Source organism: Penicillium soppii (genome assembly GCF_028829465.1).
Source record: "Penicillium soppii strain IBT 18220 chromosome Unknown utg000007l, whole genome shotgun sequence".
Classification (NCBI taxonomy): Eukaryota; Fungi; Ascomycota; class Eurotiomycetes; order Eurotiales; family Aspergillaceae; genus Penicillium; species Penicillium soppii.
In genome coordinates this window covers 2613783-2639173 of record NW_026643237.1, presented here as the reverse complement: position 1 = coordinate 2639173, position 25391 = coordinate 2613783, and the positions used below count along the sequence as shown (strand labels likewise).

The window sequence follows — 25391 nt, the reverse complement described above, 5'->3', positions numbered from 1 at the left end:
GTCGGGCATTTTGGTTGTCTGTAATGTTTTCTTTCCACAAAGCTCATCTAGCCGTGGAGGGATATATGGAAGTGGGGTCACTATAGCTGTGTTGATTTGATTCGATTTGACTGTTGATGTTGATGATTTGGTCTATGGACCTAAGACATGCCCCTTACATTAATGAGAAATGCGATAATGCTTTGCCTGTTCTACGATATTGGCGCTATTTTACTGGCTAAAAGTTTACCCTCCATCCAACCATAGTTACGTATATGTACATATGTAGGTAAATAATCAATTACAACCATGGCCAAGTCTCAGACAAAGCGGTTCGAACAAAAGAAAAATAAGATATGGACACATGATATGTCCAAACTTGTTGTCATAGAAGAAATGGGGTATTCGACAGTAGGACAGAGTGATTAACGCTAAAAAGCCGCAGGTGCGACATTAAGACTTACCGATGCTTTCGTTGGGGCGATCCCAAGTCCGAATGTGGCCTGTATCAAAACGTCAGCGCGAGTAGTTCAAACATGTGCATAGCATCTATTTCTGTCAAATACCTTCAAGAGAGGAAGTCATAATACAGTCTTTCTGGAAGCCAAGCCAACAAATAGGATCTTCGCCGACGATTTTAGACTGGGGATTCTGTTAGTCTCGTTTTCGGGATAGTATAAACACGCATCATTGAATGCTTACCATGATCGGGGGCAACATGGCTGTTCGTGACCGAGGTTCCACAGGGTGGCTGGCGGTCTGATCAATATCCTCATACTTCTCTGTTCCATTCGAGTCCGAGCGCACACGGTTGTCGCCGCTATCTGCTCGATGGCGGCTGGCAGTCTGTGACAGCACGATGCTGGACCGGTTGCGAGTTGAAGCATGGTGCGCTCGGGGACGATGGAGCATGCCAACGCTGAAATCCCATAAGAGAAGACGGCAGTCATCGCCGACACTGCCGAACCGATATGTTTTCTGGTCACAGCGCCACGGGTCGAATGCCACGTGCGACACCCAGGAGTTGTGGCCTTGACACCTAGCAACAATCTTGCGCTCGGGGAATGACCAGATTGTCAATAGATCATCTTGGCCGCCGGTCACGATGTATTTGCCATCTGGCGACCAGCAGACGCAGATTAGCCCACCATAGTAACTGCGGAAGATATCCAGGACCCTAGAGGGTGTTAGCTGATCTTGCTTAGTTCTTGCGGGCCGTCGCTATACTCACTCCTCTTTCAAATAATCCATTAAACGCAGTGATCCATCCTCAAGGACCACGGCCAAATGTCTTTGGTCCGGAGAAAAGGAAAAACTCGAAACTTTCTGGTTTGCCAATTTCCAAAATGATACTGGGTTGGTCTTTTGGTTCTTAGAGTTTACGGACTTGAGGATATCCAAAGGCAACCGCCCGGGTTCCTGCTCATAGTGGCTGTTTGCCTCAGCGGTGAAAAGTGCGTCTTCCTTCTCCTTGTCATACACAACCAGCACGCCGTTGGCGTGTGATGCCAAGAATAGGCTCTCAGAGCCCGGAAGCCATTTGATATGTGTCACCGGGGAATTGTTGATCACGCCATTTTTATTGATCCGAGCGTACTTCTGCGACATGGGCTCATACCAGATGATGTCGCCTGCGGAAGAACCCATCACAATGTCCAAGTGGGAAGTGGTCTTGGTCAGCTCATTGATGTCGTGACAAAGCATGTGGGCTTTGGTGAAGAGCACTTTAGTAAGATGTTCCTCCTTCGTGGGCGAACTGAGGTCAAGCCACTGGAAGGCTCGGTTGATATTCGCAAAAGCAAATATACCGTTGATGTCGCGGTCGCTGAGGCGCTTGGCAGATGTCTCGTGCGTGATAACTCTCGAGACGAAGGAAGAGCTGCTTTTGATGATATTGTTTTTGGGCTTTCTTCTTTTCGACGCATCTTTGGCCGTGACCGGTGGCGCAGCAAGTGCCGAGTTCCCATCTCCAAATTGTGGTACCGTTGTGGCAGATTTCAAGAAGGTCGGGGGCTTCTTTCGGGGATCGAGGCTGACCAGTGACAGTTTCACGCCACAGGTCGGAGGTGTTGGCACTGTCGCGAGAGGATTCGGGTTGACGATCGGCGCCTCAGAGGGATGAGGAGGTGGAGTTGCGAGAAGGAGATCATCTTCAAGGGTATATGTACCTATCGCAGGACCACATGTGAGCATTTCGATGGCTTATGAGGTGATCGGATCGCGGAGAACCAGCGGGAGAAATACATACCCTCTCCTACTTGCAATGGACACCCACGCTCCGGGTGAGTGATTGTATTATTTGTTTCAACAACAGGAACCGCCATACCATTTGCCGCCCCCGCCGCGTAAGCGACAGGGATGGTATAGCGCGGAGGTGGAGGTGGAAGAACGCTGGCGGTAATGTCAGCAAGAGCAACAGGCAATTGTGTGTCAAAAAAATGCCCCTGTTTAAAGTGTGTGGAATAAAGGGTAAAGTAGGAGATAGGCAGGAGAAATAAGTGAGCCTTACAACATGATCAGACGTCACTCGTACAGGCTCAATCTGAACCTAGGCTGAAATCTTGTGCGACAACCACCTGCAACCTTGGAACCGATAAGGGTTATGCGCAAACTTTGCTGTGCGCCTATTATAAACTTCAAGGTTTCTGCTCTTCCAGAACTGATATCAATGATATCTAGAAGGTGTCTGATGGGTCCAAAATGAGTGGCTGACGGGTTGCAGATAAAGCCCGACACTTGCAGGGGGGCCAAAGGCACTGCGCGATAAATGGGTCGCAGGGTTGATAGATGCAAGAGGAGTAGGAGGTCTATAAGGGGTTGATGAAGATATAGAAGATAAAAAGGAAATAGAGAATATTAACACAACTGTGAGGAGAGAGGGGGCGCAGGGATCAGCAAGAAGGTGATTGATGTCCGGGGTAACGTTCGAGCGGAGAAGAAACCGCGTGCCTGGCGGGGCTTAACTCCGGCCGAACCGGCTACGATTGGAGGCATTTCTAATATTGGAGGCAATTGAAATTGAACATCTTGATGAAAATATACATTCAGTTCAACATTAAATGGGGTATGACTATGAAAACATGAATTGCAGACATGAGCCCTAATTTCCAGTGCCAACTCGTCGCCAGATCATCACTGCAGCGGCGCCTGCACAAACCACCGCTCCAAGAGCAATTCCCCACGACATCCACTTGCCCTCCACGTCCTCTTCGCTACGTGGGAAAGCAGTGCTGGGTTCCATGGCAGCTTCTGCGATATGGACAAACACCTCCTGAATAGAGCTCCAGGTGACACTGACGTGGAGTGGTGGGCTGGGCATGTTCAACATGGCCGTGTATTCATGGGGCTGGTGCTCCGCCCGCTGAGTGGTTCGATCCAAATCGGCCTTGAGGGCAACAAAAACGCTTGGAAGCTCCTCCAGGTGGGGGTACTTTTGCCTCAAGGCAGGGATGTAGGCAAAAGAGTCCGGGTCTGAAGAATCATACGCGTATGCAATCACGTCGCATTGATCGAGCAGTTTCGCCTGGTTTTCTAAGAGAGCAGGTTCTAGCTCACCTAGTTCATCCAGAATCAAGTAACACTGCTTTCCACCTGGAAGTTCAACTGTGTTCACGGCGGTACGAGGTTGAATTGTAGGGTGATAGGTCGTATTGAATCCGCGCGAAAGGAGCGCATCCAGCAAAGCCGACTTTCCGGAACCAGGGGCTCCCAGAACATGGCATTGTACAACATTACGTCCCACACGACCGGGGCGCCGCCGCCTTTTGCGAGGTCTTGTGACTTTCAATGCTACCGTGATGGATTGATCACTTTGGTCAGATGGCTCGAATCCCAGATAGGCCAAGTACTCGAGAGTGGTCTTGGGATATAGGAAGGTTGTCATGCTCCACTGGGCAAGCCAGCCCTGTAGTGTCACATGTCCTGCTTCGTTGCGGACAGTAGACGACGGGAATGAACCATCCGCCCATGATGCAGGTAAGCCGGGGGTTGGAGCAAACAACAATTCAAGCTCAGCTTCGTTCAGGCCACCGTCATTGTCTTTATCAGATAGCAGAAAGAGGTTGACAAAGAACCTGTATCCTTCCGGGGATAGTTCGGCGGAGGCAAATGGGGGAACTTCGAACTTGGGGTGCAAGAACTTCTCCTGCAAGGAGAGATTATCTGTGTACTGGAAGGCTCGCAAGATAATCCAAACTGTCTCATGACGCCCTTTCTCTGCATATAATTTGTTTAAATGAATAAACCCCTGACAATCGATGCCGGACTCTGTAACTGATTCCGGGTAGCTCTTTTGAATAGTGTCCTTGATGTGAACAAGATCATCTTCATTCAAGGCCTTTCCAAAGCAGCGGGTTTGGAAATCCTTGATCTCCTTGTCCGATAAATATCCGTCGCGGTCTTTATCACACAGATAGAATATTCGTTGTAGGGCTGCCACTGCGGCTGGTTTCAGAGATGACTCCTTGGAATCAAACAACGGGGCGATCGGATGGGTTACAGCCTTCTGGCAGACAAAGAAGGCTTCGTTCACATTGCGGTGCTCACGGGCACTGGTGCGGATACACGAGTCAATTTCTTTAAATTCTGCCATCAGCGGTAGCATCTCTTCCTCGACCACTTGCGTATGACCCGTCCCGAGGTCAGACTTGTTTGCACACAGGATCACTGGAACATTAACACCCAATGAGCGGAAATAAGGCAGCCAAAACAAAGCTACCCGCTCATAGCTGTAGTGATCAGAATAAACAAGTAAAATCACGTTTGATTTCCGGATCTCTCGCGCGAGATTATTGCGTTCCTGCGGTAGGGCGGATGTATCAACGACTGTAGTGGTGGTGACATTTTCGGGGGTTCCGAGAGTAGGAGGGATTGTAATCTGAGGGAGAACTGGTTGAATTTTATTTGTGACAAAGACACCTTTAACGAGTGAGGTAATGAGGCTGGATTTGCCCGTGCCCTCGTCGCCGCAGACGCAAATCCGAACTGCATCGACATCATATTAGCAGTATTTTAGGGAACAAGAGATCTCACATACCTGTTGCCATTCTTGCACCTAGCAATTCACCAAATGTTCACACCAACCATAGCTATAGTGACAACAGGGTGGATGGAGGGTGAGCAGTTGGATTCAGATTCGGAGACAATCGCAATACGATAACAGATATGTCTTGGCATTTGGGGCAGCTTGCACGTGCTAAAATACTATGTCTCTACAAAGTACTCCGTAGATGTTGCGACCTTTTTATATCAAGAGGCAATGCGTTTGACCACTTCTTTTGACTTATACAACTCTCTTTTCTTTCTCTAAATAGTAAGAATTTACTAAATCGCCAAGCAACAGTTGCTTTGCTGCGCCACTTTTCAACGCGGGGAAATGAGCAACTCTCCTCAATATTTCATTAAATTTTGAAAACCAAAGGCAGCAAAGCAAGTCTTCGAGCTCATCCAGAATTCGGCAATTGACGATCGTTTGTGGAACTCGGAGTTTTGCGAGGTACAATCTACACATCTTGAGCCTCCCACGAACCGGCGTCCCGTGTCAGCCGTCATCAGGCCCACACCCCACTGACTAACCGTTACCTCTGGGAGCCCGATCAATAGCCACTCCTCATTCCCCAACATTACTCTCTCCCTCGGTCGAGTTTTAGTTTGTTCTACCTCGACAAAACTCCTCCAAGATGCCTCTCGGGATCAACAATCCGCTCCCGTCGTCGATGGGCAGTAAGTTTACAATCTCAATAGCCCACTTCCCCGCAGTCGTGTGCGGCATCTCCGGCTAACAGCGACCGCTCTTCAAACAGGCGAATGCAAGAAGGCCGCAAAGATTTTGACATCCTTCGTGGACCCCAAGCAAGCCTTCGGTCCTGACAAGGTCATTCCCCCGGAGATCCTGGCCGGCGCAAAGGTACGAAAACACTATCTTAATATGGAGAATTTCATCGCTAACAAATCTTTTCCCACGCAGGGTCTTGCAATTCTTACCGTTCTGAAGGCCGGATTCTTGGGCTCTGGTCGATTTGGCTCCGGTGTCGTCGTCGCCCGTCTTGCCGATGGCACTTGGTCCGCTCCATCAGCCATCGCGACTGCAGGTGCCGGAATTGGAGGACAGATCGGATTCGAGTTGACAGACTTCGTTTTCATTCTCAACGACGCCGCTGCTGTTCGCACATTCTCGCAATTTGGAACACTGACGCTCGGTGGTAACGTGTCACTCGCTGCTGGACCTGTAGGTCGAAATGCCGAAGCAGCTGGAGCCGCCAGCACCAAGGGTGTCGCGGCCGTCTTCTCCTACTCCAAAACCAAGGGTCTCTTCGCTGGTGTCAGTTTAGAGGGTAGTATGCTGGTAGAGCGCAAAGATGCCAATGAGAAATTGTATCGCAGTCGCGTCTCCGCCAACCAGCTGCTTACTGGCAGCGTCCGCCCACCACCAGCTGCTGATGCTCTCATGCACGTTTTAAACTCTCGTGTTTTCCAAGGAAACTCTAGGGCATATGGTGACGCCATGTACAACGACGTGCCTGTTTATGACGAGAGTCACGACGATGTGGTCTGGGAGGGACGAAAAGGCGAGGCCTACGGCCAAGGCAGCCGGCGCGGCCGGTCCAACACCAACGGGGATGATGACTATGACTACCGCGACAAGCCCCGTCGTGCAAACACGTGGGCTGATGATGTTTACGACCGGCCTGTTGGTCGCTCCGCGACAACCCGGGCACCTACCGGCGACAGTGGGCGCCACCGGAGCAACACCGCGCCGTTTGAAGAGGACTATGTCTATTCTGATCGTCGACCTACGCGTCCAACTGCCCCTAAGCCGGTCTTCGGGCAAAAAACAGGTGCAGCCCAGATGCGATCAGATCAAGCCGTTGCGCTCTACACATTCGATGCGGACCAAGATGGTGATCTTGGGTTCAAGAAGGGTGAAATTATTACGATTGTCAAGCGTACAGAAAGTGCAGAAGATTGGTGGACTGGTCGCATTGGGGACCGCGTTGGCATCTTCCCTAGGTAAGTGATGCCTCTTGCATTTTTGCAAATGATAGCTAATATAATTGCAGCAACTATGTCGATGCCTCCTGAGGTTGTGTCTGTCTGCTGGCCCACACAGCACAATTGGTGAACATTGTACTCAATGCACATTTCTCTGAGGTTTGATTCATTCACATACATACCTTCCATGCTTGCCCTAAATATATCCTGGCGTCTGCAGATTTGCCGTTCTCTTTTTCAAGTCAAGTCTTTGGTCCCATTTACATTATTCAGCGTGGAGTTTCTTGTTCTCATACGTGGTTCTTCACTTGAGGGGGCTGTGGGTATGCCTTGGTTTTCATGATGTTTTCGGTTTCATGCAGTGCAGTCTCCTATTTGATTGCGACGTCACTGCTAGAAATTGTTTTGCCTATGCTTTCTTTTAGGTGAATGCATGTATCAGTTCCTTTTGGTTAATCAAACCTGATCTGACTTCTGATTATAAGAATATAGTTTCAACATGCTCACATAAATTTCCTGAATCTGCACTTTGTCAGGATCCTTTGAGTTTCTCAATCTTGATATTCTCAGCTGATCAAACTTGAACGAAACGCTTGCATATCTGTGAAGTGCGTACTCAGTCTGTCTTCAGCGTTCCGGAAAAGCTACATGAAGTCACACGGTTCTGAGGTATATTGTAGTACCAGTATTGTCCGAAGTACAAAATGAGTGGAACTACGCACTACCCTGGCCCCATTCTATTGATTCATGTTCTTGAGTGACTGAGGAATATCAAATGGGTTTAGGATAGCAAATAGAAAGTTCTTTCTCTTTAGATGGGTTTCAAAACTGACCCATGTAAGAGGCTTTGTATGAAGTCTACTCTAATTAATTATGTGAAATATGTAAGCTACATGTAGTCAGTACGAGGTGAGGATGTAGTGTCACATGAAGAAACATATCAAATCAGCCAACCGTATAGTTAGGTAGTACTCTGAAGTCCGTTATAATCCGAACCAAAGAAATTAAGAGAAGGCAAGATATAGTAGAATGTACAATATGCAATATACAATAATGTATACTAAGAAAAGAAAGAAAGAAAGTAGAAGAACTGTAGATCTTCGATCGTCCTAAGTGGATCCAAACGGTAACAAGAAGAAAAAGACCCAAAAAATAGACCAAGTACGGAGTACCAAGAATGAAAAGACTTCAAAATAATATAACTATATATTGTATACAAGTAGTATATAGAAAGAAGTAAATCAATCTCGTTGAATTACATCCAAATAATATCCGTGTGTCAGGTGCGGAAGTCAGCTTCTCTCTCCGCCTAAAGATGTTCCCAAGACCCTCATTCTTCTTCTTTCCTTTCGATTTTCCCTCTAATGTCGTGTCTTTGTTTCCCCCGCTTCAATGACCTTTCCTCCTTATTACCTCTGGTACATTGAGACTGCCTCATCTTGAGCTTCCCCGCCCCTTTGGGCTCTAGGGTCTTTGGAGTCTTTGGTTTCTGTACAACTGGTTCCCATGCAGGTGTGTTTCTTTTTTGCTGTCTCTTTTATTTTTTATTTTTTTGGACACTTCCAGACCCCTCCCTTGATTTCGAACTTCGTCCTTTCATCCATCAACTTCAAAGTGGCACCGTTATCAGGTACTAACCATGTTCCTTGCAGGCCTCCACGGGTGCCCATGAGGCCGGACACGCGACTCGGCGAGGTCATGGCCCTCATTTATCCATTAGTGACCCAAGCCACCATGTGACGGAAGCAATAGGGCATATGTACGACGACGACTACGATCGTAATGACCCGAAGCGCTTAAGCTATATAACATCCCCGCTCGGAGAATCGATAACAACCATCCCGCGGGCCGCCGCAGGATCCGAGTCGCTCTCCCCGTCTTCACCACTACAGAAATCTTTCTCGGATGGACAAACAATAGCGGAAAATGGACAGCAGCGACCACCTCTGGTCGCAAACTGGTCTTATGAAAGGGGGAGTGATTCCGGACTCGCTGATGGAACTCGGTCGCCTTCTGAAACCGCAACCTCCTCCTTTCCCCTTAACGACATTGACTACGAGTCGAACCCCGCGGCCGTTGCCCAAGAACTGAACAATCTTGCTGCGATTCGACGCATGTCTATGGACGTGGCCGCCGCCGGTGACCCTGACCTCCCAGGCTTCTCTCCCCCCCCTCCCCCTCAGCCGACGAAGATGACGCCTCCCGGTTGTTTTGGGTCCCCGCGCGACTGCACCCTGAGCTTGCCCCTAAGGAGTTCAAATCGTTTCTTGACAGCAAAGCGGATCAGATCAAGCGCAGGTCTGGAGATCATTCCACGGAACGTAAAGGGTCGACAGGTGGTCTCAACCGCAAGCGGTCTATGTTATCAAGGCAGATCGACAATTCTTCCGGCTATACGGATGGCGCCGATCGACTTGAGCGTCAACGCTCGCAGTCTATTAAACGAGATGGTATGCTGAGTCCTAACTTACAGCAGTTAGAAACCTTGGTGGATGATTCGAACCCAGTGGATAAAGATACCCTCGTGCGTGGTATGCAGAATGTCGGCATCAGGGATGAAGATAAACCGATTCTACCGCCCGCGCCTCTGCAAAACAGCCTTCGTCGGTCCACTCGAACACAGTATATCAAAGCAGGGAGTTTGAAAAAAGGCGAGAAATTACCCTATTCTAAACGTGTTGGACGGGGGGCATCTGAATTTGCAGGAAGCGACACAAATTCCAAGACCCTTCATCAACATGAAGACCAGTCCATCCTGGGATCGACTCGCGTTTCAACGGACCATGCACACAAGGCAGCGACACGAGCGACACGAGCCTCCTCCGCTTCATCACGTAGCGGGGCTTATTCTCCTGCTCCCTCCACGACTTCCACATTTGACTCGATTCCTGATCAACCCCAGGCCGAACAGCAAGAATTGTTCAAGTCCGGCGGGCATGGAGATGCTGCCGTGGACCGACACGTCTCGAGGGACTCGGACAATTCAAGGCAATGGCATTCTCTTATCAGCTCGAACGGTCGGTCCACTTTGAATATAGCCCCAGAGGATAAGAAGATTCCCGCAATCGTTGAAACGCCTCCCGCTGCCGAAACGACCCGCATACCAAGCCCGCCTTCCCAACGGAGTCGGTCATCGGATCAAGCTGCAACGCCGACACAGCCAGAGAAACCTTCCTCCTCGCCCGATTCAGCGCCCAAACGCCCGAAGAACATCCGTCAGCCGCCTCACCAACCCACAAAGTCGCTTGATGACTTTGCCAATAACCCTCAGATGATACCTGGCACCAGCACCCGCACTGATAGTCTCTCGTTCATTCCCACGCTGGCGGAGGAACGCAAATCAGAAGAACGAAAATCAGAAGGCAAGAAATCAAAGGATAAAAAAGACACTGAAGGTAGTCGCAAGTCTAGTTGGCATTGGTTATTGGGCAGTGAAGAAAAGGATAAGAAGAAGGACAAAGACGGTGACTCGAAAAAGAGCAAATCGAAAACCATTGAAAAATCCCACGACAACACACGCCTCGATGTTTTGCAATCGTCAATCGAAAGCACTCCTCGAGGACGTGAAAGTCTCGTGTTGGACCGTCTCGACCCCAAGCTAGAAGAAGAACGTCGCAAGGACAGCGTGAGGAGGACATCAGGGGACTCAAAGAAAGAAAAGGATGGTATCTTCTCCTCCATCTTTGGTGGAGGTCGAAAGAAGCACGGTGTTGAAGGACACCACCGCAAGCATTCATCCCGAAATTTGTCCCCTGATCCCCCAACGCGGGTGCTTCGTGCTGATGTTGATTATCCTTGGACTCGCTTCTCAATATTGGAGGAGAGAGCGATTTACCGCATGGCACATATCAAACTTGCGAACCCCCGAAGAGCGCTGTACTCGCAGGTGTTGCTGAGCAATTTCATGTACTCATACCTGGCCAAGGTCCAACAAATGCACCCGCAAATATCGACTGGGTCTTCTGGGTCATCCCAGAGATCTTCAAGGTCAAGAGACCAACCAGATGAGTACTCACAATATCAGCGATACCAAGAGGTAAGCGAATCGCACTCTTTATGAAAAGAAAAATGAACAAGGAAGAAGATCATGTATACTAACAGACAACGCCACAGGCTCAGGAACAGCACCACTATGGGGAAAGCGGATACGATGATTCTTCCATGTATGACTATGACGACGATTCACATGATCGCTACGGCGCCCAGTCGAGAGGCAGCAAGCAAGGCTATGAAAACGGCCAGGCTTACGGGCCAGGGCACCACCAGTACGGACACTCGTCCTTTGGCGACGATGTCCAACTGGATGACGATGATGACGATGATATGTGGTGAACCCGGAGCCGGCGTCTTCACTCGATTCCTTTCTGTATCTCTTTCCCGCATTTCTGCTTTCTCGTCTTTAGCAGCGCACGGAAATACCCATGCTTTTTGCCCGTTCCAAATGTTCCAGAACATGTACACTCAAGCCGTGTTTTCGCCATTCTCATACATTACCCATATTCCTTCGAACGTTTTCAAAAGTTTCCGTGTACCAAACCACAAGCCAGGCTCGTATCTTTACTTGCGCACTCGTTGGATTTCAATTACACTCAGGAAGGTAAACTGTCATCTTGGCCTGGAAGGTTGTTCTTGATGCTTATGTTTTTTATGTTCCGGTGTCATGGCCCTTTGGTCTTGAGTATTGCAATATATTTTGTCTGTGCACATGCTCTGATTTTTCTCTTCGCATAGCGCCTGGGGTTCTCGTTTTCTCTTGTTTCTGTCGTTATTATTCTAGTGCTTCAAGTTTATACCTCGTCCTGTTTTCTATTTCGGCGCTTGGTGTTTTCACACGAGTGGATCACATATTTGCATTCTGGTTGGTCGTCTCATTGACAGATTCCCTCTGGGATAATGACAGGAAAACTGTCACTGAGTCTTTTATTTAGGAATAGACCAATCTTCAACCTATTTCCACCTTTGACTTTACACTGTGTCTGTAGAAACATTATGGATTAGATGACTGAAAGCTTTTGCAAGAATCAGTTACCATATGGCACAGTCTCTAGGTGAGGCCTAAGTGATAGTTCCTCGCATAACGATAGGTACACTGGAAAGCTTGGGGTTTTGATCATAGAGAATATTTGGCACCTTTCCAATCTTCCCTTTTCCTCCCAGCCTCAAGCACGCTCTCCTCCTTTTTCGGGCCTACTACCACAAAACTTGACCATCAAGCGACCCACCATTTTCAAAAAATCAACAAGGTAAGATCTGTTCAAGGATCAACGTAAGCAAGTCATATCGAATCCATGCTAACAAAGCAGTTTGCCAGGTCCGGCTTTCATTTAATGCGATTCTATTGTCACCCATAAGCTCGCCGTCCTCGGCGCTCTCTCTGTGGCATCCGCCAAAGATGGCATCTACCATATGGGCCAAGCACATTGTGGAAGGGCCACTGCCACCACTCAAAATCGGCCCTCATCATACGGTTTTTAGTGCGCTGCAGCGTTTGTCTTTTGTGGGCACCCTTGTCCCGTGGAACAACTTCCGCCAAAATGTTCAAGCTGTACATGAAAGCCAAAATTGGGCAAGAAGGGAAACAACGTCACCGCATGCCCCTGGCCTCCACACTACCCAACCCTTTCGAGTTCATATAGGAGATGAACACGGACTCCAGGGCTGCTTCCAACAGGCTACTGGCGAAGCACTTGTGGCGGTCCTGGAGGCCTGTTCGGTCAGACTATGTTTCGCCGACTTCAAGTGCTCAGGAAGTACTTATATGTATCCTCCCGACGTTGTCGGCTTACGAAGTGAGGGCGGTACCACTGATGTTAAACTGGTCGGCGAGTTGAAGGTACCTTGGGTGGCGAAGCATGATCTACGGACTGCTATGAGGGGAATCCCTGGCCTAAGGCAGAAGATTGCACAGCCGTTGAGGGACATGCAATGTCTGGGTTGTGAGTACGGTTTCATTAGTACCTACGAGGACACAATCTTCCTACGGTAGTTTGAGTCAGCTCCAGGGGTTTGGGAGGTATGGTATTCCGAACCTATCTCCTCGTCTAGCTGCTATACACCAACACCTACGAACGCCTAGGGGATTCATCTTGCCTTATCACAGGTCTCGACGAAACAGTGCATGTTTTACGTTTGTACATTAGCAAGTGCCGCTAATACTGCCAATAACCAGAGTGCTCGTTGGGTTGTTGGGACTTGAGAAGTCTTACTATGGACATACCAGGCAGGGGTGTACGAATAGACAGAACAAAGTACGTAGTTTGCCATCAATTTCTAGCGTTGAAATCTCATTAGATACGAAAGAAACCCGATTGTCTTAGGAGCCTATAGACTACCATCTCCAATCGGAGCTATCAAGATCCCAGTCTATCCGATCAGATGGCCTAGCTAAACCCCAGCAGGCGTAAGTAACATCCGAAAATGGCTGTTCCTTTGTTTCCACAGGATCACGGAATCCGGCAATATGCCTATAATGATTAGTTGATCATAATCGGCGATCGTGGGGTTAGACAGGACTACTTACATCGTGCTATCGATATCATCATAAATCAGATTATCAGGAGTGCCAATCCTTGGTTCCCAGTGACACCGGTTCAGCTCCCTACATTGTGGTAGTACATATATTTCACAATGTAGAGGTATATACTTACTCGTAAGTGGCGCGGAAGATGGCACGCACCTCGTTTCGGTATTTCAAGTCGCCTTCCCAATAAGAATCAAAGTCAATAGGCTCCCCAGGTACTCGTGCCCAGGCAATGTAGTTGATATAGCCACCAGGCACGTAGTCCTGGGCGACTTGTACCATTTCGCTTAAGCCAAGGAGTTGCGGTACTGCGGTACAGTCTGCGTTGTCGAGACTCGTAAGCGCCTTAAGCTCGGCGTGAGTACGCTGGTGTAAGGCTTGTCGAGCCCGGACTTCAGGAGGGCTCCGAAAAGTACCGTCCACTGGGATCTGATAATAGATCCGCATAAATCCCTGCTGAGTTGGGTCCGCAACATTGCGACAAGAGAACTTGATAGCGGCGAACGGATGCCCATCCCCTCGATCATATTCGTGTTGCGTCACTCTCTGATATTCTTCCGACAGTATCTCCTCAAGGACGAAGGTTTGAGGGGGCGACGGCGAGGGCGGGTCAAGCGTGACATGGGTACCGAGTAGGTAATCGAAATCCCCAATGCGGGACATGACTTCAAAGGAAACGCCGTGAATGACTTAGGTTAAGATTTCAGAACGAGTGCTGAGTAGATTGATAAACAAGAGGAGTGGAAAGTTAAGTGATAGAGAGGAAGTATCAGGAAGAAGGTGAGAAGCACATGGTAAGAAGATTACTACTTGATACATCAGGTGACGACAATATCAAATGAGATTCAGTGTTTCCCATTCAACCGGCTCTCCCATTCTTTCTCGCTCGAACTAAGGTTATACCAAAGTTATCCCAAAGTCAAGAACACAATGAAACTTCCTTCGCTTTGCATTCGCTATGTATCTTAAGGCGACACTTGAGATATCGTGTGAGGACTGGGCGTTGAATGGCGACATGAATAATCTTTTTGATCGAAGATGCTGCAAAGACATGATTAAAGGTTCAGAACCCTTGAAAGGAAAGCAGGGACACTCGTAATCAGAATTATAACCAAACTCGGCTGGTCGTGGTGGTATATGTTTATAATAGCCTTTTTGGGTCATAGGAGGAAGACACCGAAGTAAACGTCGAGATGCTAAATGTCGGAGCCAGATCCCGATTTTAGGAGAACGAAGTCCAACGCACTAGCCAAAAAGAGTTTTTATTACGTCTTTCTCCTAGTACCTAAAGGGTTTCTTTCCACTTTTGTCCCAAGGCTTTACCTTATTTTTCAAAGCACCATGCTGAATGCCAGAAAAATCTAATATCCCTTACAACATGGATAGGATTGGATTTACAGCTACCTAGGTATACCCTAGTTCGAGCATTGCTCTATATATCCACTCCAAAATATGGTGCCTGCTACCTAGATATGTAGACTGCCGATCGTCGTTTCCATATCTAGGTATAGATTTGGTCTTTCATATAAGCATCAGTGCTTCTATATGTCTATATTTGATAAGAGAACGCCTACTGACACTTTTTTTCTGTGAATTTCTACCTGTCATTGAGACTTGGGTAATTCAATAGAAATTTCTAGATCGAAGAGGCTCTATGGCTCTATTGGTGCTGGGTGAGCCACATAATGGCCAAGACTGCATGCACGAAGTCAAGTTGCAGCCAACTGCTGGGATGTATTGTTTAGCATATCAGTGGAAGCAGCTGGCTCAAATTAGCTATACTCAAACTCAAAGGGTTTTTAGTTAAAAAAAGGCTTAATTTTTGAAATGATACTTGAATTTATTTGCCGATCATCATTGAGTAAGTTGAAGTAAGTAGAGAAGTCGGGTAGACTTTGGATTTACCATGGAAACCTTTTGAGCAAGGCATGTGACGTCATCGCATGATTCTTCTCCGAAGCACGTGACTCGGAGATTTATACACGTGACTTGTTTATACACGTGACACACCTTTAGAATACCCCATGGCATTCTTATCTTATCGCGGGGGGTTATCAGATCCCTCATCATCGGAAAAAGCCACTTTTCCACTTTTCGCGTTGCAAAAATAGCCCATCTGAGGGTTCTGGGGCTTCAGCGCTATCTCCAGGTGATGAAACACTTGATATATCTGCCACTTTGCCAAAGTTGTGATATCGATGATGGAGAACTCTAGTGACACCCTTGTCAAGGTACGTCGCGTCGCAAAGAGTGCTATAGGCCTACCAGTACTGGCCTTCATAATTGTCACGTTGTAGTCTGACTGTTATGATTTTCTTTGCAGGAACTTACAGGCACTTACTGCCCCCCGATTGATCCGGCACTCTTTCAAGCGATTGTTTTGGACTTTGACCTGGCAATTCCAGCTCAGGTTGAGCAATTGCGGGAAACCCTAGATGTGTTAAAGGTATCTGCGGCTGAACAGGAAGACCTTCCATTTGACCCTACGGGCACAACAAACCTTAGAAACTCCGACAGCTCAGGGTCGCCACAAACAGAGCCATCTAGCGGCGGGCTACAGTCAGACCCCTCAAATTGGCCTGAATATCTTGACTTGGAAACTGGCGATTCTAGCAGTAGCAATGGTTGCCGAAAGGCCGAAGACTCTCGGCGTGCGGATAACTTTTTGCGCATGGAAACAGCCGAAAAGGCCCAGAACTTAATCGGCATGTTCCCAAGTATCACTCGCTTGGAGGCGGAGCGGATCCTTGAAGATTGTCACAATAACCTCAGTCGTGCAATGGACGTTCTCTTGAATCTTGCCTTTATCGAAGAGACACAAATTGCAGGAGGTATATCTCAACAAACCCCTGAAGAGACCACAGAAGGCTTTGGTCACATGGTCCCCAAGTCAATCGATGGGTTCCAGGCCAAAGAAAATCAAAATGGCAACAAAAAGCCCCACAAGAAGAAGAACAAGCAGCAGAAGCAGCGTCTAGTCGAGCTATCTTCCCAGGCTACGCCTGGCCCCTTAACCAATAAATGGGAAAGCGGCAAGCGGGACATTGAGTTCATTTCCTCGCGAGCTTGCAGTTTGCAGAGGGAGAAGATTGCCTCGACTTATCATGCAAACTCAATGTCGCTCAGTGCAACCATAAGAGACTTGGCACATGTCCATGCGCCCGAGGACACCCGTGAGATCGAAGATGACCCCGTACTTGTTACGCAAGTAGGGGATCTCGTACACAAGTACCCCGGTGTCCAACCTACTACATTGGCTGGCTTGATACGTATCACCAGCAATGATACCCAAAGCGCAGAGGAGTTGGCTGAGACTTTGTCCCGTCGACCCGCTGTGGGCTCGATCTCAAATATCATCACGTTCGTCTCAGCTCCACCTGTCCTCGAAGAGCACGACCAAAACACTACACCCAGCAATCAGACAGATGACTCCTCGGATTTCATGGACTTTGGTCAAGCGGCAGCGGCTGCTTCCTCCCACTTTGCAGCCCGTTCAACTGCCCTGGCCCAGGCAGCCCACTCAGCTCGTCGTGCTCGGTCGAATCCCCTTTACGGTGGCGCATCCGCCTATTATCGCGAGGTCGGAAATGAGCAGCGTCAGCTAGCGATGCGTCATTTAGCAACTGCCTCCGACCGACTGGTGGCCAGACAGTCGACGAATTGTGATTTGGATCTGCATGGTGTGAACGTCGCCAATGCAATCAGAATATCCCGTCGGAGAGTTGAGGAATGGTGGGAGGCCTTGGGTGATCAAAAGTACATCCGCGGCGGGGGACGGGACTCTCACGGTGGGTTCAAGATTGTGTGCGGTGTTGGTAACCACTCCCAGGACCGTAAGTCTCATCTCGGGCCTGCGGTGTGGAACATGCTGCGAAATGAGGGGTGGCGTGTGGAATTGGATCGGGGCTCCATGTTGGTGGTTGGCAGGGAGAGACGTTAAGTATCTTTTATTTCTTGCCTTTTGTTTTGTAATGTTTTTCTTTAAGATACCCCTGCACGTCTGGAGTTTTCCCAGGGGAAACCTTGGGCTTGTTAAAATAAGTAATGCTTTTTGTCAAACGGACCGCCTTTATGCAACCGCAACATATCAATTGTAGCACGAGAAGAAACGAAGTATACTTTGTTTTGTTTTTTTGCCCTAATAAATGTATCAGTCTAGACCTTATACAGTCCCCGACTCATCTCCCCGCATGATGATGTAAATGTGCCAAATCGGGATTAGTCTCACCCCACTTGACCTTCTACACTCCAAGGCTTTCTCTCGAGCTCCCGAGATCACTCTAGCGGCTTACTACAATATAGATTGTGCCGAGTCTTCAACCTTTTCTCCGAAGTATCCCACTCCATGCGGTCTCAATTATATCGCAATATCACCCCGCCTCTCAGACCTCAGATCATCTCAACCCGCCTCGCCACACCCTCTCGACTTTTGTCCCATTCGTCGCGCAAGTCCCCTCCGAAGACAGGCATAAGCACCCTCAGAGCTGCACCGGCTATTCCATTTTTCGGTGCTTTCTTTAGTTCCAACCGCAACACCGAAAATTCCTCCGAGGTCATGTCACACCCCGATCAGCGAAGCGAAGAGGAGTGGAGGGCAGTCCTCAACCCAGGTATGTACCCCACAAGGGAATCCCCCAAACCACTCCGCTGTATTCCAGTAAATTCTCATATCAATGAACAATAGAGCAGTTCCGCATTCTCCGCGAAAAGGGAACCGAGCGCGCCGGCACCGGCGAGTACGATTCCCACTACCCGTCAAAAGGCGTTTACAACTGCGCAGGTTGTGATGCACCGCTCTATACCGCTGATCACAAGTTCAAGTCTGGATGTGGCTGGCCTGCATACTTTGACTCCATCCCCGGTGCTGTGACCAGACACGAGGATAGTACTTTCGGTATGAAGCGGACGGAGATCGTCTGCAGCAATTGCGGGGGCCATCTGGGCCATGTATTCGAGGGTGAGGGGTACAAGACTCCTACAGATGAGCGCCACTGTGTAAACAGTGTCAGCCTGCGCTTCTCTGAGGACTCTGGTGCTCAAAACCCAAAGGCCAAGGCTTGAGATATCTTGGTTTGAGTGTTATTTAGGTGTTGTGGAGAATAAGCTGCACAAGGGCCGACATGCATGATAAAAGGCGTCGTTGGGGGGTGGATCACCATATTTATAAAATCAACTCATGCAGTAATTGCAGACGCTTCTTCTCCAATAGGCCAATGCGAGTATTTGTTCTGAATAGTTTTCATGTTTGCTCCATGACTTCATCCTCACTCTACATCAAACTGCGCGATTGGCATTTTCGCCCATCCGTATGACCCCTGCAGCCTTAGGCGGCAACCCTGCCGACCGCCACCTAAGATTAATTAGGTCGCCCTCATTGTTTCTCCCTTTTACCATCAACCTTTGAGTCGCTGCATAGTATTATGTCTCGACGTCCGACCCCCGGGCAAGCCGCCCAAAACTCGCAAACCATCAAGGGTTTGTTGAGACTTGAGCACAACAAGATATGTGCCGACTGTAAACGGAACAAGCGTAAGTCCCCGATCCCCTCCTTGAAGTTGCGTACACTCTGGCTTCATTGCGATGCCTACATCTTGGCATTAATATACTGAATCGCCTTTGTCATAGATCCGCGATGGGCCTCTTGGAATCTGGGTGTTTTTGTTTGCATTCGCTGCTCGGGCATTCACAGGGGTATGGGCACGCATATCAGCCGAGTCAAGTCCGTGGATCTCGATGCTTGGACCGATGAACAACTTCAGAGCGTGGTCAAATGGGGCAATTCAAGAGGAAACAAGTTTGTCACGACCGATTGACCGGTTATCAGGACTGTACTTACAAGATGTAGGTATTGGGAGGCGAAATTGGCACCTGGCCATGTTCCTTCGGAGGCGTGAGTGCACCCAGCATCCTCTCGTTGGTCGACAGTTTACTGACAGGTCACACCAACAGGAAAATTGAGAACTTCATCCGGACCAAGTATGAGAGCAAGCGATGGGTATTGCAGGATGAAATCCCAGATCCCTCCACCCTAGATGACGGCGATGACGACGTTGTAAGTGGTCGCATGATGAATTATGAAGCGGGCAGCAGTCACTGACTTACTAGCCTCTTGCGGTTGTGCAGGAAAAAGCGAAGATTGAACGCTCTGCTTCGCAACGACTCCCCGCTCCCAGTCAGCCCCCGGTACACCGTCAACAGCCTCCAATTGACCTGTTTGGTGATGATATCTCTCCTCCGGCCCGCCCCAGCACAACTGATCCTACTCTGCGTGCGCCATCCAGACAAGCCCAACCCGCGCCTGTCAAGACTCACAAGCCCAATGATTCCCTACTCGGCCTTGACTTCTTCGGTAGCACTCAGCCCGCTGCTGGCACTCGCCCAACTAGCACAGCATCCACTCCGGCAGCGCCATCCGGAATGTCTCGGCCGGATCTTAAGCAATCAATTCTGTCGCTGTATGCGAAGCCGCAACCGGCACCACCGGTGCAACATCAGCGAGGCAACTCTTTCGGCGACATGGCCTCTCCTCCGGCTCCCTCCGCTTCTCATATGGGTGGCCTGACGGACGCCTTTAGTGGACTGAGCTTCCCCACCACCACTTCTCCTCCACCTGCTAAGCCAGTGGAAAAACCCTCTGCATTTTCCAACCTTGCATCTTTCGGTGGTGCTAAGTCAACTCCTGCGGCTCCGAAGGTCACATCACCCTCCGGATCTGCTCGGGGTGACCTTTTTGAAAGCTTTTCCTCCCATACCCCGAAGCCCCAGTCTCGCACTACTTCTGTGTCCTCAAATGGACAAGATTTCGGATTTGGTGGCTTCACATCCCCAACTGTTAAGCCTAACCCTCCATCGTCATCCCTTTCGAATGATCTGTTTGGGCTTTCTTCGACCTCTTCCGCGCCCCAAGCAACGGTCTCTCCCCCAAAGTCTGCTGCAACATCTCCACAGCAAGAAATGAATTCTGCATTCAATATTTCCGCACCCCCGATGCAACCTCTCGCCCCTCCCAAAGCGCCAGCTACCAGCGCCGCAAACGCTGCCGCAGCCAGCATTATGTCTGGAAGCCTCGACCCATGGGGTGGCAATGCGTGGAGTACGCCTGATCGCGCACCCTCTCCTGCTGCTGCTGCACCTTCAACTGCGTCCATGATGAAGGTCCCTGACACATTAACCCCACACGATATGGGTCATGGTTGGGGTGCCCCAAGTGCGGCCCCCAAATCCGCTCCCACTGTAGCGGCCGATGAGGATTTTGGTGGCTGGGCTAGCGCTGCTCCCGTCTCCAACCCAAATCCTTCTACCAACAACAGCAAGCCTGCTGGTGGGTTTGGGGGATCTGATGACCTCTTCTCCAACGTCTGGGAGTGAAAGACATCATTTCTCTATTTATTTATACTGAATTGAGGCTTTATTCAACGGGCAACATCAGGGTCCGTTATTTGCATGTGTGATGACATGTGCGCGTTGAAAAAGAACAACTATGCATGCAAAATGCATATACTGATGTTCATCTTGTTTGAGACTCTTTGCTTAGATCGAAGACCTGCCTATTTTCTTATTCCTACGGTCCTCCCTTTGTAACGAGTCCTGATTCTCGATGAATTGCGGGCAGGTTCCGATTGTACGATGGGCGGGTCTCATGCATGTTGAAAGATTAGCTCACTTTTGTTTGCTTTGGCATATTTCTACATGCTTACAATCCATTCATAATATACCCTAGAGCTTGCGCCTGACGACTTTGTATGTTGTTTTCGAAGATGAGTTTCGATCTAATTCTTGTAATTTCTTGTCTCTTTTGTGAGATATAATTTCACGCAATCCCTCTTCAATTCGATTTCTTATCGGTTTCCGCGAACTACACAAAGATTGAAATTGCGCCTTGATCATTTGCGTAAAGCGTAACTTAATATTATAAAATAACAAAAACCAGCGGTCATGCTAGAAGCATAGCCCTGCCTGTAAAGATGGGTATAAGAACATCGCCGCATAAAATAATAAAAAGCAAAAACAATGTAAGACAAGACCGCCCAGAGAAAAACATGGGTATGCGAGACAACAGACAAAAACCACCAGAGGAAAAAGGAAAAGAAATATGTATAAAGAATGAATCTGCAACCAACTCGAGTCATGGTGATTTAGAAGCTGTGCTTCTTCACCAACTCCTTCGTACTCTCCGTATCATCGTTAATAGTAATCTTCGGGTGCAAAGTTCTCTCTTGCGTAACATTGGTAGTCACCTTAATGCCAGCGAAAGCCTCCTTCGATTCCTTCGTGTAGCTAGTGACAGAAGAACCCGACGGAGACAGAGCCTCGAGGTCGTGGTCGTGGTCGTAGCCCTTGTCACGGCCGCCGACAACAGAGGCAAGCACCTGGGTGTTTCCATTGCCGGTGAGAGCACTGCGACCGGTGCGTGTTGGTCGCGTGGTTTTGCTGCGGTAGCCATTGCTGCGGGTTGAGAAGATGTGGGGGAGCAGTCGGGAGAGGAACGCGCGCGTTCCTGGGAGACAAGCACAGATGATTGCCACATTGCATTCGACGGCGGACCAGGCTGCGGCACCGACGTTGTCGTCTAGATTGATCTGTTAGATGTGTGCGTAATGGCTCTGATTGTGTTGCTGGTACTCACAAGTTGGATCAGTAGAGTTGGAGATGACCAGAAGAGATTTGAGACGAAGAACACTGGTGATTAAAACGCTGTAGACTATTAGCATCATATACACCGTGTGAAGAAGATGGATCGTATGCAAACTCACAATCCACCGAGCGCAAAAACAGCCATAAGAGCGAATTTCTGCTTCCTAGGCAGTTGCAGCGACTTGAGTACAGGCATGGGATATACCAAGATGAGAATATCGGTAATGATGTGAATAGCCGAGTTGGAGAACCACAAGGCTTTCTTGTCCAGACAGAAGCCTGGGATAGTTGGATCCCAGAACTTGGCCAAGGGCACACAGTTGGCCCAGGCGCTGACAATGGTCCATGTTCCGTAGACACCGAGGAAACCAATTAAGATCCAACAGGCTAGGCGCATGCGTGGCGTGGAGAAAACTCGTTTATATTGGAGAAGGATTGACATCTTTGTGCTGATGAGGCTTGTTTGGTAAATGGGAACAGATGCCCAGAAGCACTGTATGTCATTTCATGTTAGTGAGGTGTTGCGTAGGCCATGTCTATACACTCTTCTTGGGAATAACGTACGATCATTTGAGTCTTATATATCGCAGCGGGAATAAGAGCGTAGTGCTCGCCCATGCCATGGTAGGCCTCTTGATGGCTGTTAGATATTGCATGTGTGAAGAGTTGGACTGAGACTAACCGCCAACCATTAGGCCGAAGAAAACCCATGAGAAGGCAAGAGACACCAGGATAACATAGTCATCGGCTCCCATCTGTTTGACTAGAAATGCACGTGTATAGATACGAACTGTGGTAATGACCGTTGCCAGAACCGTAAAAACAATGCTAGCGGCGAGGGCCTGGCGGCCGCGGGGTGTTGATAGTGTAGTCATCGTGTCATGAAAGGCCTATATAAACGAGTGATAGCCGGATTCTGTATAAAAATAATCGATTGGGAATTTAATGCGTCGAGAGAAAGCAACCGCAGTGTTCTCCTTGTGTGTAATAAGGATGAACCGGAACCAGGACCACTTTGTCAATGCTTCAGTTTAAAGCTCCCGAGGATACGGTGCTCGTGGGCGTTGCCCGCTTCTTAATACAAAGGAGAGACAAGAGGGGACAAACCAATGCAGAGACAAAAGAAAAGAGAGGGGATAAATGCCAAGTAATAGACTAGATTATTTGCATTAGGCCAATTTGATCGCTTTTCAGCCACCAGAGGGGCTGACTAGGTTAAGTTATCGGGCAAGAATGGAACTATCTAGTTTACAGGAAATATTCGTCCCGTCAGGGTGGTTGACCAGGCCTTGAAAACGTTAGCGGGCCCCATCTCATACCCACCTGCAAGCAACATCCAGAAATCCTATCATGTCTGTCATGACACAGACATCACGGACATAGTCCACGGCTGATGATCAGTGGCTATATAATGTGATATTAATCTGTAGGAATGTATCTTATCTGTTCCTATTATCAGAAGGAATTAGCATATTACTCCAATACTCCGGTATAATCTTGGAAGTCAAGCCCTGGAGGCCCACAAAAGTGTGGCACGGGATATCATGCTTGAGCCCTTATAGACAGACATCTCAATGATTGTCACACGGGCTAGCCATGTTTTGAATTGAGAATTGGGCTCCAAAACTCAACTTTAATTCGTTTATAAATGGGCTTGATCCATGGAACTGGCCACGTGGTTAAACTACAATAGGAAGTCCTCCTTTTCTTGCTTACTTGGGGGTTGGAGGGATTGGAATAACCCTAACGTTTTATCTCACATAGCACAAGATTGTACATATCTTCGCAATAGGGCAAGACTCAAATTATTGTCTGCAGATCGAGACAAATTCAAACTCTTGTCAAAATTATCGAAGGATCATTAAAGACGCAAAGACGAGGCTTGCATGAATGCCGGCTAAAGTGGGAAGTCCAAAGCACACTAGTCTACATAATCCACTTTTTTCCCCTTCGCTTGTCAATTGTCATTGTCCCCGATCCATGGTTTGGTCGAGCTGTCAGTAGCTGATAATGAAATCAATAGTGTCAAAAATAAACCCGATCGAGATTCCAGTCGAAGAATTAATTGTCAAATGAAGAAGAATCCTATTGTTCCTGCTGCCCGAATCCCTGCAACTAAACTTACATGACTCATGCACAATTATGCATACGAGGCAGGCTCGGATTTCCAGTGTTGCCCTTTTTTTTTTCTTCTTCATCGCCCTGGTAACAACAGAATAATCATCCCGAGGGCGTTATCTCCCCGAAAGAAAGCAAAACCCGAAGATCGGACGCTGATCCCAATCATGAGAATTCATAGGCGGTGCCCCAAATCCCTCCAAACCCCTAGTCCGAGTAATCACCGCGCGCACGGTGACTCAAGGATTCACTCAATCGATGGCAAAAAAACACTGGCAATGAAAGCATTGACTAGTTATTGAAGCATATCAGTGCCCCATCGTCATGACTACAATCCCTGATACCCTGCTCACTAATCCCACGACGTGGGTATCCCACTCAGGGCTGCGGACCCGCTTGCTGAGCTGTGGACGAACGATTCCCAGAGCGGGTTCGTTTCGAGCGATGATCTTCGAAACATGGGTACCCCAATTATGCCTGCGGTTCCCTTCAGTTCATTGCCCTTATCGATTCGGATTTGATACGAATAAGCAAGGGGGGCGCTGATCCTTCTGCCGTCGCGGAGAAATTTACCGCGCAATGCCTGCTGTGAATGGCCATTAAGAGTGAACCTCTCTAAGCGAAAGTGAAATGTCGTTGGTACAATTGATGTCAATCATAATTACAATGGAGCTCTATGCAACCACGCGGATGTCGATGGTCTTCCAACTCAGTTTCAAGTGTCTTTCTGCGAGAAATGATCGTCATCCAGAACTTGCATACTGAGTGCAGTGCTGTGTTGCCTTCAATCTATATATCTATCTACGTTGTACCTCAATTGGTAGTTCGCTACTTCATGGCTGATGTCAGTCTCCATCTCGTATTTTACTGCGTTGTAGATGTTTGTTAGTAATTCATGAATTTCCTCCTAAATATAGTGATCGAAACGGGCAGCAAATTGTGTCGTAAAATTGACAATGGCTCGTTGCATGGACAACAATGGGTATGCAACCTGGGAAGATGTAAACCCAACCCTCGATCCAACCCATGATGAATGGTTGAGATGAGCTTTGATCTAAAATTCAGTCTCCATAATTATGTGTTCAGCTAATACTTGTGGACAATATACACAAATGTCTATGCGAAGTAGTCAGGGGTACATATTACATCA

General features: G+C 48.5%; 10 protein-coding genes across 10 annotated transcripts; 6 read left to right on the top strand and 4 right to left on the bottom strand.

Annotated features, from left to right (window-relative positions):
* Nucleotides 1–432: 432 nt before the first annotated feature.
* On the bottom strand, nt 433–2423 carry N7529_010266 (WD40 repeat domain-containing protein; the record flags this gene model as incomplete). Its single annotated transcript, XM_057245793.1, has 5 exons — nt 433–482; nt 546–621; nt 682–1156; nt 1211–2147; nt 2228–2423. Coding segments are annotated over 5 exons (1734 nt in total), but the record flags the coding sequence as incomplete, so codon positions are not given.
* Nucleotides 2424–3079: 656 nt separating this feature from the next.
* On the bottom strand, nt 3080–5024 carry gem1 (ERMES complex Ca(2+)-binding regulatory GTPase GEM1; the record flags this gene model as incomplete). The annotated part of the gene is made up of 2 exons (XM_057245792.1): nt 3080–4962; nt 5015–5024. The coding sequence occupies 2 exons, from the start codon at nt 5022–5024 to the stop codon at nt 3080–3082; spliced, it is 1893 nt and encodes a 630-aa protein (XP_057094055.1).
* Nucleotides 5025–5657: 633 nt separating this feature from the next.
* N7529_010264 (SYLF and SH3 domain-containing protein) lies at nt 5658–7059 on the top strand (the record flags this gene model as incomplete). The annotated part of the gene is made up of 4 exons (XM_057245791.1): nt 5658–5700; nt 5781–5884; nt 5945–6987; nt 7038–7059. 4 exons carry the CDS (start codon nt 5658–5660, stop codon nt 7057–7059), a joined length of 1212 nt encoding a protein of 403 aa, XP_057094054.1.
* Nucleotides 7060–8475: 1416 nt separating this feature from the next.
* N7529_010263 (putative telomere silencing protein Zds1) lies at nt 8476–11301 on the top strand (the record flags this gene model as incomplete). The annotated part of the gene is made up of 4 exons (XM_057245790.1): nt 8476–8481; nt 8622–9177; nt 9249–11005; nt 11083–11301. 4 exons carry the CDS (start codon nt 8476–8478, stop codon nt 11299–11301), a joined length of 2538 nt encoding a protein of 845 aa, XP_057094053.1.
* Nucleotides 11302–12361: 1060 nt separating this feature from the next.
* On the top strand, nt 12362–12955 carry N7529_010262 (uncharacterized protein; the record flags this gene model as incomplete). The annotated part of the gene is made up of 1 exon (XM_057245789.1): nt 12362–12955. The coding sequence occupies one exon, from the start codon at nt 12362–12364 to the stop codon at nt 12953–12955; it is 594 nt and encodes a 197-aa protein (XP_057094052.1).
* A 342-nt stretch (nt 12956–13297) lies between these two features.
* Nucleotides 13298–14152, bottom strand: N7529_010261 (uncharacterized protein; the record flags this gene model as incomplete). Its single annotated transcript, XM_057245788.1, has 3 exons — nt 13298–13433; nt 13490–13567; nt 13617–14152. The coding sequence occupies 3 exons, from the start codon at nt 14150–14152 to the stop codon at nt 13298–13300; spliced, it is 750 nt and encodes a 249-aa protein (XP_057094051.1).
* Nucleotides 14153–15690: 1538 nt separating this feature from the next.
* Nucleotides 15691–17429, top strand: N7529_010260 (uncharacterized protein; the record flags this gene model as incomplete). Its single annotated transcript, XM_057245787.1, has 2 exons — nt 15691–15720; nt 15813–17429. 2 exons carry the CDS (start codon nt 15691–15693, stop codon nt 17427–17429), a joined length of 1647 nt encoding a protein of 548 aa, XP_057094050.1.
* A 405-nt stretch (nt 17430–17834) lies between these two features.
* On the top strand, nt 17835–18550 carry N7529_010259 (peptide-methionine (R)-S-oxide reductase; the record flags this gene model as incomplete). Its single annotated transcript, XM_057245786.1, has 2 exons — nt 17835–18099; nt 18174–18550. The coding sequence occupies 2 exons, from the start codon at nt 17835–17837 to the stop codon at nt 18548–18550; spliced, it is 642 nt and encodes a 213-aa protein (XP_057094049.1).
* Nucleotides 18551–18909: 359 nt separating this feature from the next.
* On the top strand, nt 18910–20857 carry N7529_010258 (uncharacterized protein; the record flags this gene model as incomplete). The annotated part of the gene is made up of 5 exons (XM_057245785.1): nt 18910–19018; nt 19115–19283; nt 19335–19379; nt 19439–19541; nt 19595–20857. The coding sequence occupies 5 exons, from the start codon at nt 18910–18912 to the stop codon at nt 20855–20857; spliced, it is 1689 nt and encodes a 562-aa protein (XP_057094048.1).
* A 767-nt stretch (nt 20858–21624) lies between these two features.
* On the bottom strand, nt 21625–22998 carry N7529_010257 (putative integral membrane protein; the record flags this gene model as incomplete). The annotated part of the gene is made up of 5 exons (XM_057245784.1): nt 21625–22058; nt 22116–22183; nt 22243–22616; nt 22688–22755; nt 22806–22998. The coding sequence occupies 5 exons, from the start codon at nt 22996–22998 to the stop codon at nt 21625–21627; spliced, it is 1137 nt and encodes a 378-aa protein (XP_057094047.1).
* Nucleotides 22999–25391: the final 2393 nt, after the last annotated feature.